This window comes from Copadichromis virginalis, linkage group LG18 (assembly GCF_057382275.1).
Source record: "Copadichromis virginalis isolate Kocher_CV1m ecotype Utaka linkage group LG18, C_Virginalis_male_GT1.1, whole genome shotgun sequence".
NCBI classification, from domain to species: domain Eukaryota; kingdom Metazoa; phylum Chordata; class Actinopteri; order Cichliformes; family Cichlidae; genus Copadichromis; species Copadichromis virginalis.
Genome location: NC_140635.1, coordinates 21,087,682 through 21,103,599, shown reverse-complemented (window position 1 = coordinate 21,103,599; position 15,918 = coordinate 21,087,682). Strand labels below are relative to the sequence as shown.

Genomic DNA, 15,918 nt, shown 5'->3' with positions numbered 1-15,918 from the left:
TTGGGCCATTTTAAAGCAGGTTTCTTCTTTTTCTTCCATATAGCTATTCAAGTTGCAATTGTGTAATTGTGTAATTGGGGGGTCGGGCTGGGGATTATTATGTGTGGGGGGAAATAAAAAAATCAGAGGCTTAGATTTATTGTAATGCTTTTGAGTCAAATCCCGCTCGAGCTTTGGCTGGGGAAGAATTTTTTGCTCAGGGGTTAATTTATTATTCTGATCAGAGCACTATCACGATGCATAAACCGGTAACGTCACGGCATGTAGATCATCCACCGTGCATTCTGGCCGGTACCGCTCGGTATGTGGGGGAGGGTTGCGGTGGGATAGACAGACAACAAGAAGACCTCATGGAACAGGTGGATTCTTTTTTCTTTCTTTTTCGCACCGCGGAGAAAATCTACCTTCTCCTCCGGTTCAGATTGAAGCCCTTGACTGCAGTATAATGCCTCTGCTGCTTCAAAGAGGGGCGGGGTGGCGCGTGGTGGTGGTGGTGGGGGGAGGTTGGGGGAAACCGCTTCCATACACAGACGTAACACACATCAGTTTAAAGAAAAAAGCAACAAGAACAAAAAAAATCTACGGCACTGACCTGGTCGCCGCCGAACGGGTCTTTTCTTGCCGCTGCAGAAACGGACTTTGCTGAAGACCCCCAAGAAATGCCTCTCGCAGAGAGAGCGGGGGTCTTTGCTGGGACTGGGGCGACGTTTCGAAGTCGAGACCCGGTCGCTGTTGGATTCCCTCGCCTGGCGTTTCTGCCGGATCAGGGAGCTGGCGATCGCGGCCATCTCCCCGAACCGAGTCTGAAAACGGAAAGTCTACTTCGGCAGATGTCGGATCTCACTGTAGGTAATTGGCGTGTGGCGGAAATAAAAATAAGAACGTTGATTCTGTCCTTAGGTCCACGAGTTTGTTGGGTTGTTGTTTTTTTAACTAAATGTCATACTGATCACGAAAATCCTTCGAGTCCAGGGTATCATTGCGCTTCGGGCAGCATCCTCTTGTGGGGACAGTAGAGTATATTTAGATATATATCTATAAATATGATCAGCTGCTGCGAGTTTTGCTTCGACACTCGGGCTTTTCAATCAACAGCAACCGATCTTATATAAAATATCTAAGGGTTAGGCCACAAGGACCCAGATATCAGACATGAAAACATGCAACAGTGTTTCTAAGTTGATGCTGCTGCGTGCCATAGACGAGAGCGCTTCAGGTATTCCAGGTGAACAGCGCCGCGGCTGACGAGCACGACATCGTTTTCCTCATCCGCACACCAGCCTACCCTCTGGGTTCCTGACGCCTTTCGATAAGCATTAAACCCAAACCCAGGGGCACTGCTCGTGCGTGGAGAAGACTACTAACTTTTTCTTTCCGTAATGATCTTTTTACTCCATGCTCAAAGAGAAGTCCGCTGCCGGTCCAGGATGCGGTGTAGGAGCCCGTGTATGTGAACCAGTCTCCGGTTCCGTCGATGGCACCGCTTAAATGCAGTCGGGGAAAAAATGGAATCGGCGAGCAGAGGCTACTCTGCAAGGATGCTGCAGAGATGTAATTTAAGCCTGCAGGCAGTGATTCCCGTCTGAAAAGCAACAATTAGTTGAGGCGAACACACGCCGGAGTGCTTTTCATTGTAGCGCACAAATAATAAAGTGACCTAAGCATTATTTCCAGCGAGTCCCGAATGAATACTGTGTGTGTATGTGCGAGTGAATGGTGGCGGTCCACAGCTTCTCTCTCTCTCTCCCTGCCTCCCTCCCTCTCTCCCTCCCTCTCTCTCGATCTCCCTCTCTGTCTCTCTCACCCCTTGTCTCCCTCTCCAACTCTTTTAACGCAATCATACGTGATTGAGGTTAGTATTAGTAATTCCCAGGAGTTGCACGGGACAAATGAATGATCCCAATCTCGAAAATTTGCGAATATTGGAATTTGTATTGCAAAATGTAAACTTAAAAGGGGGGAGGGGCTGGGTGTTTTTTCTTCTTCTTCCCTTTAAGAAATGGATGCGCGTGCACGTGCGTCCTTTTGGATTATGTGCGCGTTCAAACTGGGGCGACTCATCTCACAACTGTCTCTTTTAATTACACTTCAAATCCGAAGTTGCAAAGCAGTTTGAAAATGCGAGAAGGCTGCATGAAACTGCAAACTGCATACAAAGTTGATTCTTAATCAGCTTTGGCTTATACTACACGGCATTCTTGCCCTCACAGCTTATAGGCCTATCACAGAGATAGGAGCACACATTTTATTTTGTAAAGAAAACAGTGGCCACGCAAAGAGCATGTTAAGTCTGGCTTAAAGGATCAACCGCAACAGGGTCCAACACGCAGAGTATGAGCGGGAAACACACACATTCAGGCAAAACTCAAGATCCACACAGTGACACAACAGATGGATTCATGTGATGGAAGTGAAAGTACAGCCCCAATTAACACAAATGACAACAATCAACAAATAACACTGTGACACTAAAGCTTTGAACTGCCTTCAAACACATCTTGGCCCCTCAGTTCGTGTGAAAGCATCGTGAGAGCACCCTGTAGGCCTATTCTGTGTTTCCATCTGACTAGGAACAATTGCAAACCAATTGATTGCTTCTCTGCGGCTGTCTTCAGCACAATTAAGAGGACGAGGATCACTGTAGCAGTAAAGGTAAATCAATGTAAAACGCACCAGCCAGAATAACCTGCAGGCATGATGGACATCATGTTTATGTGCCTCTGGTTTCATTCCTTTTGTTGCATGGCTAAGGAGAACACAACACAGCACAGCACAGATGCATTCTGTGTTAGGAAAAACACACGTGTCTTTAGCAGCATCCCCGTGATGAAAGGGCATGAAACATTTAGAGGCTTTTTCTAGGACTTGGTTTGACATTCTCTCACCAAACTGAATCTGTAGAGACAGCAAGACGAGGAAAGAGGAGAGACCGAGCGAAAGACGGAGAGAGATTTTCTTTTGCCGGCTATTGTCTGTCCCTTTTATGTAAGATTTGGATAAAATGGATGAAGGAATGTGAATGTGAAGTGCTGATACCCGCGTCAGTCATTTGCATTTTTCTAAAGTATCTGCGAGAGAGAGAGAGAGAGAAAAGACTGATAGAGAGAGAAAGGGAGATGGAGGGCAGATAAAATCTTACATACTAAGATAGGCAAGGAAAGAAAGTTAGGAACCGAGGCTTGGATTCAATCAGATTCTAAATCAAAAACCTTTTGTATTCCTATTGAGTTGCCAGTGAGTGATAGATATTAATTTGACACTGCAGTATAAAAAAATAATAATAATAGTCTCAATACAACATTCATCACTTTGGATGTGATATACTGCGCGCTTCTAAGAAAGAAAAAACAGAGCTTGTGGTTCCGAGTACAAAGTGAGTTTTCTCAGAAATGGGAGGGAGCTCGTGCGCACCACAGACATGGACATACGTCTTTGTCGGGGAAAGATAAAGTATTCCCTAATGAGGATCTGTTTGGCTTCCTCCTTCTACCAGAGACAATTAATGTTCCCTTCACTCCAGAAACGATACATCCAAAATCAGTGAAACACTGCTGTTATGAAACACACTGCAGATAGTACAGAGTAATAATTTAAATTGACATTTCAAGTGATTTTGACTCTGAAGATTGGCTGTCATGGTTACAGAGACTGTGTGAGTTTGTTATTATTGTCAAATGTTCTTCTTTTTTTTTCTTGGTTAAATAATATGAACATTAAGGGCAAAAATGGAAGCAAGTATGCTGAGGATGCATTTGGAGCATTTATCTTTTAAAAAGATGTTTTATGTGAGACTTTCTCATTAAATGTACAAATTTAACTGTGATGAATCAATTCAGTGAACAGAAATAAACCACAGCCAGAGTCTCTGGCCTTGCCAGAGGTGCAGCTTGTTCAGAGAAACATTTTTTTGTATATCTGCTGCCCCCTTGTGGAGAATAAATGAACCACAACCACTTTGGAGAGAAACTACTTTCACTGTTTCCTATCTCTGAAGTTTGTCACTTCTCTGTGTCCTTGAGATACCTCACAGATCTGTTGACTCACAATAGCTAGAACTGGTTGTCATAGCGTAATGTCATGCCAGCTCCTCGAGAAGCGCAGAGTAGAAACGTGAGAGAATATGAGACATTCTGTGACTCAAAATGCTGCTTAAAAACTTCTACTACATAAACAACATGAATCAACATGAAAAGGAGATAAAAGCCCGAGTCGTACGGCTGAACAAAACAATCAGATTCTAATTTTAATCACATCTAGTGCAGCAAAATATGAGACAAAGTCTAGATTCCTGCATCTCGCTCCGATAAATCGAGTCATGTCTGTATGTGTGATGTGCGTTTGTCCGCGTGTGTGTGTGTTCACATTTCTAGTCAAATCATCATCCAGTTGACTGCAAACATGGTGTGTATATTGCTGGGGAGGAAAGGAAATGCAGCACTAAGTTTAAGAGGGTTTCCTGTTTCTAAGCTGTTGGTCAGCAGAGCCTGTTGCACATGGAGCTAGGCATTACAGTAAGATGATGGTGTTAAGCTAACACACAGAGTCAGGCAACCACTCACATTCACGCATATGTCCAATTTAGAACCTCCAGTTCATCAACAAGCATGTATTTGGACTGTTTAGGAGGCGAGAGAGAATCCATAAAGGCACATGGGCAACCATGCAAAGTCAACACAAAAAAACAAAGCAGTGGATTCAAACCTAGAATGTTTTTCATTGTATTTATTTAGTGTTTTTGATTGATTTGCAATTTTGTTGTGCAACACTGTGCCGAAGATTAAAATTCATCTTGAATCTTTTAATAAACTTTCCACTGACCGTGACGTCTGCCTTGGAAACTAATACACGAAGGAATCTCTGTATGTGTGTGTGTGTCAGCTCTTTAGCCAATCGTGTTCTTGTACGTCCTCTACCATTACTGCTGCATTCAGGAGGTCACAATCCTCTGTGACCTTAGCAGTTCAAGTTCAAATTATATATATACATCGGCATTTGCTATGAGTGTTAAACCTAATGTTACAAAACATTATATACTGACATTAGAAAAAGAACTTTAACCTAAACCTGATGTTATATTCATCAGTTACTGAAAACTGACCAAGTGGCAAATATAAAGTGCTGCTGGGTCTGTTAGCGTTGCTAGTATGACACCCACCACACAGTATCCTGTACCTGCCACACATTAACCACAATACTGGGGCTCTAGGTGCTCCTGACATCTGGCGTCCTTCTACTGTGCCGTGGAACCCTTACTGATATATTTTACCCACTGCTCCTATTTCAATATATCGGCTGCTGCGACATTATTATGGGACATTATAAACCGTTCATATTTAATGCAGTAGTTTGCAGTAGTTTACAACACCCGAGTGTGTTTGTTTTGTTCACACCATAGCCCTAAGCAGCACACTTCCAAGACTGGAGACAAAGAGGGAAAACTTTAACACCACAAAAGCCAGGTGCAAATCTGATACTACAAAGGAAAGCAGGTGCAAACATTTAAGCCTGCTCACACACACATAGTTCACCAGAAGTCCCTACGGGGTGAATTTTGCGCCTAAAAAATGAAGTGTTTAATACTTCACTTCCTGCTCCTTGTTGCTTCCATGATCTTATACTGTTCAGACTGTAGGAGAGAATGATGCAATGAGATTGCCATGCAAAATGCAGACTTTGGCAACTTCGTATAGAAAGTTAAGTCAATTAAATGGCTTTGTTTCACTTTCTATGGACAATGTTTTTGAGTTATTCTGAAGTTATCAGAGAGAAAAATGGGGAAAAAATGCTGCCAGCATGGCAGCATCACTCAAAACTCATACTTCCCTTATATTTTAGCTGTAATTGGAAATGAAACTGTCTGAGCCATACCACCATAATAATATAAATACAGAAAATCAAACATTAACCTTCAAAATGATTGAAAAAGTCCAAGGTTTAAACAAACTATTTATCTGAAGCAATTTGATCTTATAACGATCCTTAACTCAATCCACACAGTCATGCTTCGCAGCACATGGGTGTCATTTCAACACCCATGTGCTGACTCATAAAGTTTTGATTGAGGTCAAAGGGTTCATCTAACAGTGAGCACAGATGCAGAATAAGGACTGATAGTGCTTCATATCCGAGTCCTACAGATCCCAGGGTGCATGCTGCTTTTGGTCCAACTACCTCAGAGGAATCAACTGTGCTTAATGGAGTTTCTAATTGTCTGCCCTGAATTTCCAAACTGCTCCAGCTGAGAGCCTACGTACTGCAAGTGACAAGAGGAGGTGTTGCATTTGTTTCCCAGTAACAAAAAAAAACTTCTGGTTTTCACTGGCAATACTGGGGAATTCTCCACGCCTATGGAGACAGTAGATCTGTGTTATGAATGAACAACAACAGCATTGCAGTGAATTGCCTGAGACATGACTAGAGGACATGGCAGGGATCTTAGGCTTGTTGCCAAAGACTGATAAGTGGTGGCTGTGTGTGGGCTTGTGTGTGTGCTTATGCATGTCATTGCAGTTTTGTATCCTCAAGTGGTCTTTTTTATATATACAAATTCTAAGCTGCATAGGTTTCGTTAAAAAAAAAAAAAAAGCTGTATACATATCTATTAAAGTAGTTAAAGCTACAGTGGTACTTTTGGGGACTTTCAGAGGGGTCTTCGAATTTAATTTAATTAGGCCTAACCTCATACCAAAAAACATGTACCAGTGAAGCGCAGAGGGAGTTGAGTAGTTTTAAACTGAGTTTGTACTGTATCTAATTGTACAAAATGCAATCAACCAACCAACCAATCAATCAATGTGGCTTGGCATATACAAAAAAAAGAAAGAAAAAAAACTCTGACTGGAACAGGAGCCTTTCTGTTGTGGCGCTATCCGTGGTGCTGGTCGTTTGGGGCCCTGAAGGAGCGCTGCTTCTCCAGGCCCCTGAACTTTAATGACTTGATCCCTGCATTATCCATTTTTGGCCCGCTTCAGTTGCACCACTAGAAACAAATATAGCACGGGCTTGTACAGTATCAGGACCCCTCTCCTCTCCAGAGTAGTGCGACTTACAGCTGACTGCCAGCAGCTATCCGCGACGGCCGAAGACTGCACAGAAAACTCAGGACAGACGCGAGGAGCACAAGGAGAGCCTCCCTCCACTGCAGACTCGGAAGATGTTACTCACACACACTCTGGTGTTTAATAAAACCACTCATCCCCTCCTCCCCTTCTCTATAAATCCCCCCTTTCCTTTCCTTTTCTTTTATCACTCAAGAGAGAAAGCATGCAAAGCAAAGACAGCTATAATGCTATGTCTCTCACCGTTGGTGATTGTGGTCGACTTCGATCGTTGTCCACAGAAACACTGCAGCATATGCGCTCCTTTCTGAAGGAATGGCCTCAGAATCCTCATTGATTTGGGTTGATGGGAGCCTTCCTCAATCCAAACAATCGGACAACGCTATCACAACACAGCAGGGTCAGGCAGCATAGCGTAGCCAGCCAGCCAGCCTTTCTCTACTGGCTCTCACAGCAGCCCCTCAAAACGCCGGAAGGGCACAGTCTGCAGGACAAATTACGCTAAAACGAGGCATCTTGAGTGATTCCCCCCTCTCTCGCTCTCTCTAACCCTCTAACTCTCTCTGTCTTTCCTCTTCTTGTCCACCGACGGTCATTCGCGTTCACGGCACACTCCTCTTCCGCCACAGCAGGCAACGCAAGGACGTTACAATGTGCTCTTAATTGTACACCCCCCTCCTCCTCCTGCCTCCGCGTCTTTACCAGCAGCGGACGTAATAGCAGAAAAGGAGATGGGAAGGGGGAGAGAGAGAGTGAAGATTGAAAGAGAGAAAGAGAGAGAGAGCGCACGCCAAAGTTAAACTGCAGGGGTAAGTGGCAGGCCACGAGTGAGGTAATGCGGAGCTGACAGCTAAAAAGCGACAAAGGCTGCACGATCCGAAGCTTTGGCCGCACAGATGTTGGACTCCGAGAGCCAGTAGTTTTCCTCTTTCTTTTTTTTACCCCCTTCTACGTTTTCACAAATCACCGGGAAGAAGCGGACAACGTCAGCTGCAGGCCATCGCTTTGAAGTCAATGATGTTTTGCGATGCGTGAGAGTAGCAGAAAGTTTATGGCTCAGTCACTGCTTATGAAAGAGTGAGTAACGGTAAATGACTGGTTCGTATATAGCGCCTTTCTACTCTTCTGAGCACTCAAAGCGCATTCACACCCATTAGCACAAGCACATTTTTCTAAGTGCTTTCTAGCTAACATTCACACACATTTATACACCGGAGAGCAATTTGGGGTTAGTATCTTGCTAGGGACTAGGGGAAGCCGGGAATCAAACCACCAACCTTGCGATCAGTAGATGACCTGCCTGAGCTACAGCCACCCCAACAATGGCCACCGAAGTGTCCTTCCAAGTGCGGCAGCAGTGCGTTTGTTATTTCGCTAAATTCCATATATGGATTTGATATAGATCAGCATATACGCTTTAAGCTGATCGTGACTTTGTGAAAAGTGTAAATCTTTCTCCTGAATGCAACAGGAACAGTGTGCAGAAACAACGAGAGCAAGAACAATAGAAGTAACCAGTTTGGTTTCGCTACAGCACTTTGCGTGGAAGATCTCGGAGTCCCACTGCGTCTTTTGTTAATGCGTGAAAGTGAAAAGTCAGCTGCTAAATCAGGGAAAGTCAATTCCAGGATGAGGATTTGTTGGAACATCACAGTGTGGCGTAAATGCGGTCCCGAACTGAATTAGGTACTTGCAATACTGGACAGTGGAGTTGTGACTCTATAAAAAGCCTTTGCATATATTTTATATCACACTATATCTCCAGATGACACTCACCGTGTGCACTTCAAGCTCTAATGACCTTAAAATGTGTTTTCAGTTATGACTCACTATCCAAACGAGAAGGTTCACGATCTCATTACGCATTTTGACCCATGATGACTAGAGCGCTATGTGCCATTTTCAACACCAGGTGGTGCCATAGCATAAACCATTAAAATTAAAGCGAGCATATCCAAGTAGAAGAGAGTTGCCTATAGATACTCAAATTGCTAAAACATTAACACTAGATTTGCACAAGACAAAACAAATTAAAGAGGATGCTGGGTTTTATTTTATTTTTCCAAGTCACCAGTCAGCCAAACAAACACTATGCCAATCTCTGCCGTCTCATTCAGCACACTGCTAAAAAGTACTTTACAGTATATACTGCAACATTTTACTATATTTCAAAACCTAATTCTTGTGCTCATGTGACATTGCACCACAAGGACAATGAGATATATGATTACAGCTACCATGGGAACATTCCCTCGCTATGTAAAATCTACACAATGAACATAACAGGACGTTATAGGTCAGCAAAATGCCTCAACAACAGCATCCACATGCAAATAAGGAAAGGTCAGAGAGGAATAAAGAGAGAATGGGTAGAGGGTGCAGGGAGCTGGCATCAGACCCAGAGTTACAGACTTGGTGATGGTGCTGTACTGTACACTCAGCTTTCACTATACTGTACCACTGCAGAGTCAATCGCTAGTTGCTAAAGAGCCAAAGAAGGTATGAGGGGAGGAATAGAGATGAAACGGGGGCTATAGCGCAGAGGGAACGTGAAGTGACAAAAACGCACTGTAGTTGAGGCAACACTTTAGCATCCAAACAAAATCTATTATTAATTATGCTAATTAAAAATGTAGTTTTAGTTTTAATGTGTTTGTCCCAGGGACAAAATTGTGGAACATTTTCATTTATTAGCATCAATTTTATTTAAAAATGGACAAAACAATCACAATGACAGTCACTTAATGATGGGAGGACTTAGTGTGCCTGATTATTACTCACAAAGTAAATAAGCACTGATCTATTCCATTTCGTTAATATGACACAAGAGTTATAGCACCATGCTTCTGACACGGCATGAGATTTGTATGATAAGCTCTAATAAATATCTCATAAATGCTATGGTTTTATGGAATTCTGATATGTTTATTTACAGTCAGTTCCCTGCTACGGCTATGCTTAGTTGGTTATCATTCCATTCATTTATTGGCATTAATGTAAATATGTTCAAAGTTTTTGATACTTCACACCCTGAAATTTGCTGTCAGTTTTGATGTTTGCTTTACTTGTTTAAATCACCTGATCATCAATCTGACAGCAGTAAAACTGTCATTATCATAAGACCTGTTGTTTACAGACCTTTCAGTTTAATTTTAAAGCTTCAAAAAGAGAAAATGTGTACATTGTTTACATTTCACTTGTTCCCAATCCAACCCAGGCACTGACTGGAGAGCTCAAAGATAGAGTCGAGCCTTACAAACTTAAAAAATCCACATAAACTGGATTGTCCTACAACACATGTTGAAGTGTTTGCTTTAGTAGGATTCTTATAAAACAACAGAGCTTGTTTCTCCTCGTTTCTCCCCTAAAAAGCCCAGGAGATGTGCAAAAAAAGTGTCCTGGTTGAAGAAGACATGGAGGCAAAAAAAAGTTAAATAATCAAACTGAAAGAGATGGCAAGCTGATGGCAAGGAAAGAAACAAACAGCACAGCACAGACACTGGTCACTAAACAAAAGCATAAGTTAAAAAGTGTAAACTACCAAAAACATGCTCCTCTCCACAACATAGGAGTAAATATCCAGAACACACAGCTCACACGTGGCAAACCAAAGAGGATCTCTGACACTGCAGCGCTCCTCACTCTGGCCTTAAGTACAGCTGTGCAGAAGGGCAGTACCTATGGCAGGACAGGTGGTAGGACACACCCATGGAGGCAGACATCACAGCATGTCTAGCTGTGGCCATAACACTCCTTCCCTGAAACCACTGGATGAAGTCTTCCACCGAACCACTTAACAAATTTCTGCAGATATCACTGCAGTGGTGAAAATGAGCACAAGAATGCATCTGTGTGTGTTACTTCATAAGTTTTTGAGATATTTAGCATCTTAGTTGGGTTTAGCTTAGTAATAACCAAATCACATGGGCTTTACAGCTTTAGATCATCTTTATTTCTATTAAAAAATATGAATCCTTTAATAAAGACAGGGCCTAGCATTGAATGACCATTGATTATAACAGAACAAAGACGTTAAAAAATAAATTAGTAAATACATTAACCAAAGGCTTAAACCCCTTTACATCTGAATATGAGCAAGAGGTGTCTATATTACATTTAAGTACAGAGTTTAGTGCAACAAATAAATCCCTGTTTAAAATTACTGCAAGGATGACTCAGTTGTTTATAAGTGTTTGCAGCAAAGCTGCCCACAGCGGGGCATGATGGATGATGGATGAGAAAAACATTTCAAAACATATGAAAAATCCACTTAGTTATTTAATACTTGGTGCACAAAGGTCATGTTAAGGCATCAAACGCTTATTGCATGTATCATTTTATAGGCCTATATAAACTGATAAAGTAGTTTGCAAGTCTGCTTGGTACAAAAGCACAGTTACAACTAGTACTACTACTAGAAGGCTAGCCTTATTAGCAGTGCTAACACTCATCTAAACGAAGAGAACAATCAAAAACCTTCCATCACAAATAGTGAAGTTCTTGACTTTCCTTAAAATTCATATGCCATAAATAAAGCTAATGTTGCCTGTTCTGTATTAACTGAAATTCAAATTTTACTTTCAGTGCATCATATGTGCTTTAGTTATTTGGAAATGTAATGGACGCTTCAAATCAAACTCAGTCTATCTGTATTTAATTTTCATTTTGAAGTAGAAATTAAGGCTTTTACTTGCTTTTAAAATATCATATAAATAGTCAGCAGTGATGCATAATATAGTGTAATATCGTACATCTTTGGCTGAGGGTAAATAATAATAGCATATATGTTGTTTTTGTAAGCTGCTTTGACAGCAACACAATAACTTTATTCTACCAGACAAAACTTTTGCATAAACTACAGATGCCAATAAATCATTTCTGTGTGGAAATCTATTGCCATCTCTATAGTTAAATATTACAACAATATTTATTAATGGGCAGTTAAAATAACCTATACAAAGATAAACAGTCACAGATTTGAGAAGATATTTAAATGCACAAAACCCCAGAGTCACTGCTGATGGTTATTACTGTTTGCTGAAATTCTAGTATTCTGCAAAGCTTAAAGAAACAGTGCTTTTTAAATCAACACTGTTTCAAAACTGTTTATGGTTGCAACAAGTAATGCTGCCAAACACCTTTCTGCTGAATGACAAGTGTGCAAACTTGAGGTTAGCGGCTCAATTTGACCATAGGACAACAACAACACACTTGTGGCAGATTGCACAGAGATAACTGAGATTTTTGTATTTATTCATTATTATTTCTTTATTTAATTACAGGCATGTGGGTGGCAATCACTCAAAGCCGCCTATTGTTTTCAGCTTTGCGTTGATTGTTTTGGTCACATCTACAGCAAATTAACACCCACCAAAGCATCCATGTAAACGCAATCATCAGCATAAAACAACATTTTTATACAAGCACCATACTTAAGTTGAGGAACCGTGAGCTGATGTTCTACTTTATATGAGATCACACTTCAGGGAATCAACCCATGCCATGCACAGAGAGAAACGACAATAGCATCCAACACATGTCAGCATAAAAAACTACAACCAAACAATGCAATCACTTAATTTAGTAATAAACCAGTGATGAGAGGTGATGCATCTGAAAACAGTGACAGTTCAAACTACACTTCCACAGATTTAGTACATATGCACAGGAAAAACTTCAATTGAGAGGTTGGTGGTGGTTGTAACTGCTTCGTTAGGTGATAAACACTAGAGATCCCAGAGTGGGTTGAAAAAGGTTTATACCAGAATCGGTCTAGCAAAGACTCTAGTTCGACCCACTGGACAGCTTTGGAAAATATGAAGGAGAATATAAATTTTTGTCTTTAAACATTAAATATAATAGATTTTACAGACATTCATAATACACCAGTGTAATCAAGTGCTAAATAAACCATTACATGAGAGAAACAAGCCTGTATTTCCTGTATCTACTACAAAAAATAAATATTTTTTACGGTGTGTCACCAGTAAAATAAAGAAATAAAATAGGACATTTTCTGCAAGTTAACAAATAACTTTCACTATCTTTCATTTATTTTAAAAATGTAAGCCCAAAGACTTGTGCTGACAGATTTCTTTCAATAATTACAGCAGCATATCTTTGCCAAGTAAAAGAACCTCACACTTCGTTTTCTTATATTGATTTTTACCGTTTTGGCCAACTTAAAAACAAAGTAGGCTGTTTGTGGCCCACGATGTAAGATTAGTTTAATATCCGTGCTCCAAATGATGTAAGTGGAATCTAAACTGTGCACTTGGCATGAAACCTGCTTTTCCCCACTACTTTTATAGGCTTTTTTGCTATGTTACCACACTTTGCTTTGGAACAACTCTGAGCGAAACAGGCCAATGTGACCCTGCCTGAAGGTTACCCTACTTAAACAAGGGCACTCTGTCCCTAATCCAAATATATTTTACACAGGGAACACCCCCCTTTGTGCTTTAACCCCCATGTGTCTTAAAAAAAACTAAAAAAAAAAAAACCTCCACAACATAAAGACAATGAAGCACATCACTGTTTAGAGTGAAACGCCTTTAAGGACATCTAGCTTTTCAGGGAGCAGACTCAGCATCCAGCAGGTGTAAACTGCAGCCTCTCTACCCATTACTGGTAAAGTTGAAAAGCTTTGTCAACAACACGCATGCTAATCGTTCAGGGAACACTGCCGCCGCTGCACGGAGAACAGCAGAGCAGTCGTTTCACCGCAAAAAAAAAGTGGAGAGGCAGCAGTTTTTGTCTAAATCAGCTGACAGCACTGACAGAGTAAAGACGCTATAGGAGAAGGGAGACCAAACCTTTTACCATGCGCAGCAGCCTGCTTGAAAACAACCAAAGCCTAATGTAATATTTACACTGGTTCTATAAATGTATATGTGCACTGCATATGTGATTTGCAGTCCTTATAATGTTAAATTATGACCAGTGCTGGGGAGTTTAGGGTGCACACTGGGGTTGCAGAGTGTATGCTTGGGGTGACAAAACTATAAGAGGCAGTAGACTGAGCGAGAGAGTCTGGATACAGCAGCAGTAGCAGCATCGCCCTGCAGCACTGAACCATGTGGTGAGGATGTGTGGTTGGTTATGGCGTGTGCAGGATATCTTGCGCATCCACTGGGTCAAATTCGTGCCCATATTCAAAAAGTGTATTTTTTTTCCTTTTTTTTTAGAGTTTTTGTTTGGCTTTTTCTGACGTTGCGCAGTCCGTGCTTAAATAGTCAAATCCATTAAACACTGCGTCTGAACAACTACCCAAGCAAAATGTGCTAGTAAATTATTCATAAAGAAGCACGTGGAAGTTTCTTACCGGCGTTTTTGTCACCCATGTCCTCTTGTGGTGCCGAAGTTGGATACTGCCGATGCGGACTATGCGTTCGCCGCGTGCGCGCTCTCTTCTTCCGTCAGGACAGCTGAGAAGAGGGAGGCAAGTTGGTTGTTTCAAGTAAGCCTAATATTATTTTCAACTGTATTTTTTTTTCTTTTCCCCCCCAAATGAGATCCTTCTAGGACCCCTACTTGGCCGGAGACACACCGAGTGCAGAGCTCTCGAGTGAGCTCACACATTGGTGCTTCTGAGAGTTTCTGAGTAAGGTGGACTGGTGGCTCAGGTAAAGAGTGAGTGAGGGAGGGGGCGGGACTTTTCAGGAGGAGATGCAGAGTGTGCATTGTGCCTTGATGCAGAAATGATTTGGCATGCAGCAGAGAAATGGTTATAATGAATGAACTGTTTCATTGCGAGAGGATGAGTTCTGCCTTCTCGTCTGTTCATCTGTCCTCAACTCCAAAGCAATCGACATAGCAACCAGGCTTCCCCCCTTTTTTCTTTCTGTTTTTTACTGTTTTTAGGGAGATTGTTTTATATACATATCAATTTTTTATACCTTTATGCAAAAGAAAAATGGAAATTATGCAGGAATATTTTCACTGCAGCTGAATATTTCAGGGTTTTGTTTCGGTTTTTATATATTTATTTATTGGGACCATTTGAGGGCAAATGTACCCCATAAATTCAATTCTCTTTCATATTTTGAACGGATCTCTGCAAAATTAAGAGCCCCTCCCTCCCACAGTTGCTGACCACGTAATGTACATGTTGTATTACTTGTTGCAAAGGTATATGATATTTTTGCTGAGAGACATTAATATTTAATGAATGAATCAGATCAATAACTGTGTCCTGAGCATTTGACGCTTTATTGTGCCTGTTATTTGATTATACTGCAGCAGAATTATGATAGATACACAGAACAGTGAACACAAAGGCTGTGCATTCAGAGTGAGCTGTTTCAGTGTAAACTAGTGTTGTGTAATGAAATCACGTCATCATGAACTGCCAGGACAGATATGTGCACAAAGGCACAGTCTGTGAGTAAGAGTACGCTGCTTTCACCTTTATTCAAGTGCCGCTCTTGTTCTGTGATGAGTGTTTTTTTCTATCCCTTGTGAAATAAAAAGGAAACACACACACACAAACAGATTTGTTGTATTCCTATTAATCAGTAGGAGTACTGGAAGGTTGATGTTGTTGTGTTTTGTTGCTGTCCTCTGTTATTTTGTGCAAAACCAACATTAGCACTGAAATCCCAAGTCTTCAATTCACACAGCATGATTCTGTCTATCAACCGAACGAGAAGAATACCACAATCCTGCACTGAGTCTCAAAATGTATGCAGTGAAAAAAAACAGAAAACAACTAGTGTGGTATCATCTAACTGGTCCATTGATCAGTGTCTTGGAAAGGGCCCTGTCAGCACTCTGATGGGACGCTATGACAACAGCTAGAGTTTCCTATGATGGTATAAAAAGAATGAGCTGCTGGTATAAGATGTTTCTAGCCTTTGAG

General features: G+C 41.4%; 1 protein-coding gene across 4 annotated transcripts in view; it reads right to left on the bottom strand.

Moving 5' to 3' along the window:
* fgf12a (fibroblast growth factor 12a) overlaps positions 1-14,636 on the bottom strand; it is a 31,142-nt gene extending 16,506 nt beyond the window's left edge. For 2 of the 4 annotated variants that reach the window (XM_085439958.1, XM_085439960.1), the window contains exon 1: positions 593-1,736. In XM_085439958.1, coding sequence (XP_085296084.1) covers positions 593-788 — 196 coding nt within the window. In that variant the 5' untranslated portion in view covers positions 789-1,736. Of the gene's footprint in view, positions 1-592; positions 1,737-7,301; positions 7,740-14,382 lie in introns of those variants that run through there. The other 2 variants (XM_085439962.1, XM_085439961.1) reach the window with 2 other exon arrangements.
* Between the last annotated feature and the right edge of the window lie 1,282 nt (positions 14,637-15,918).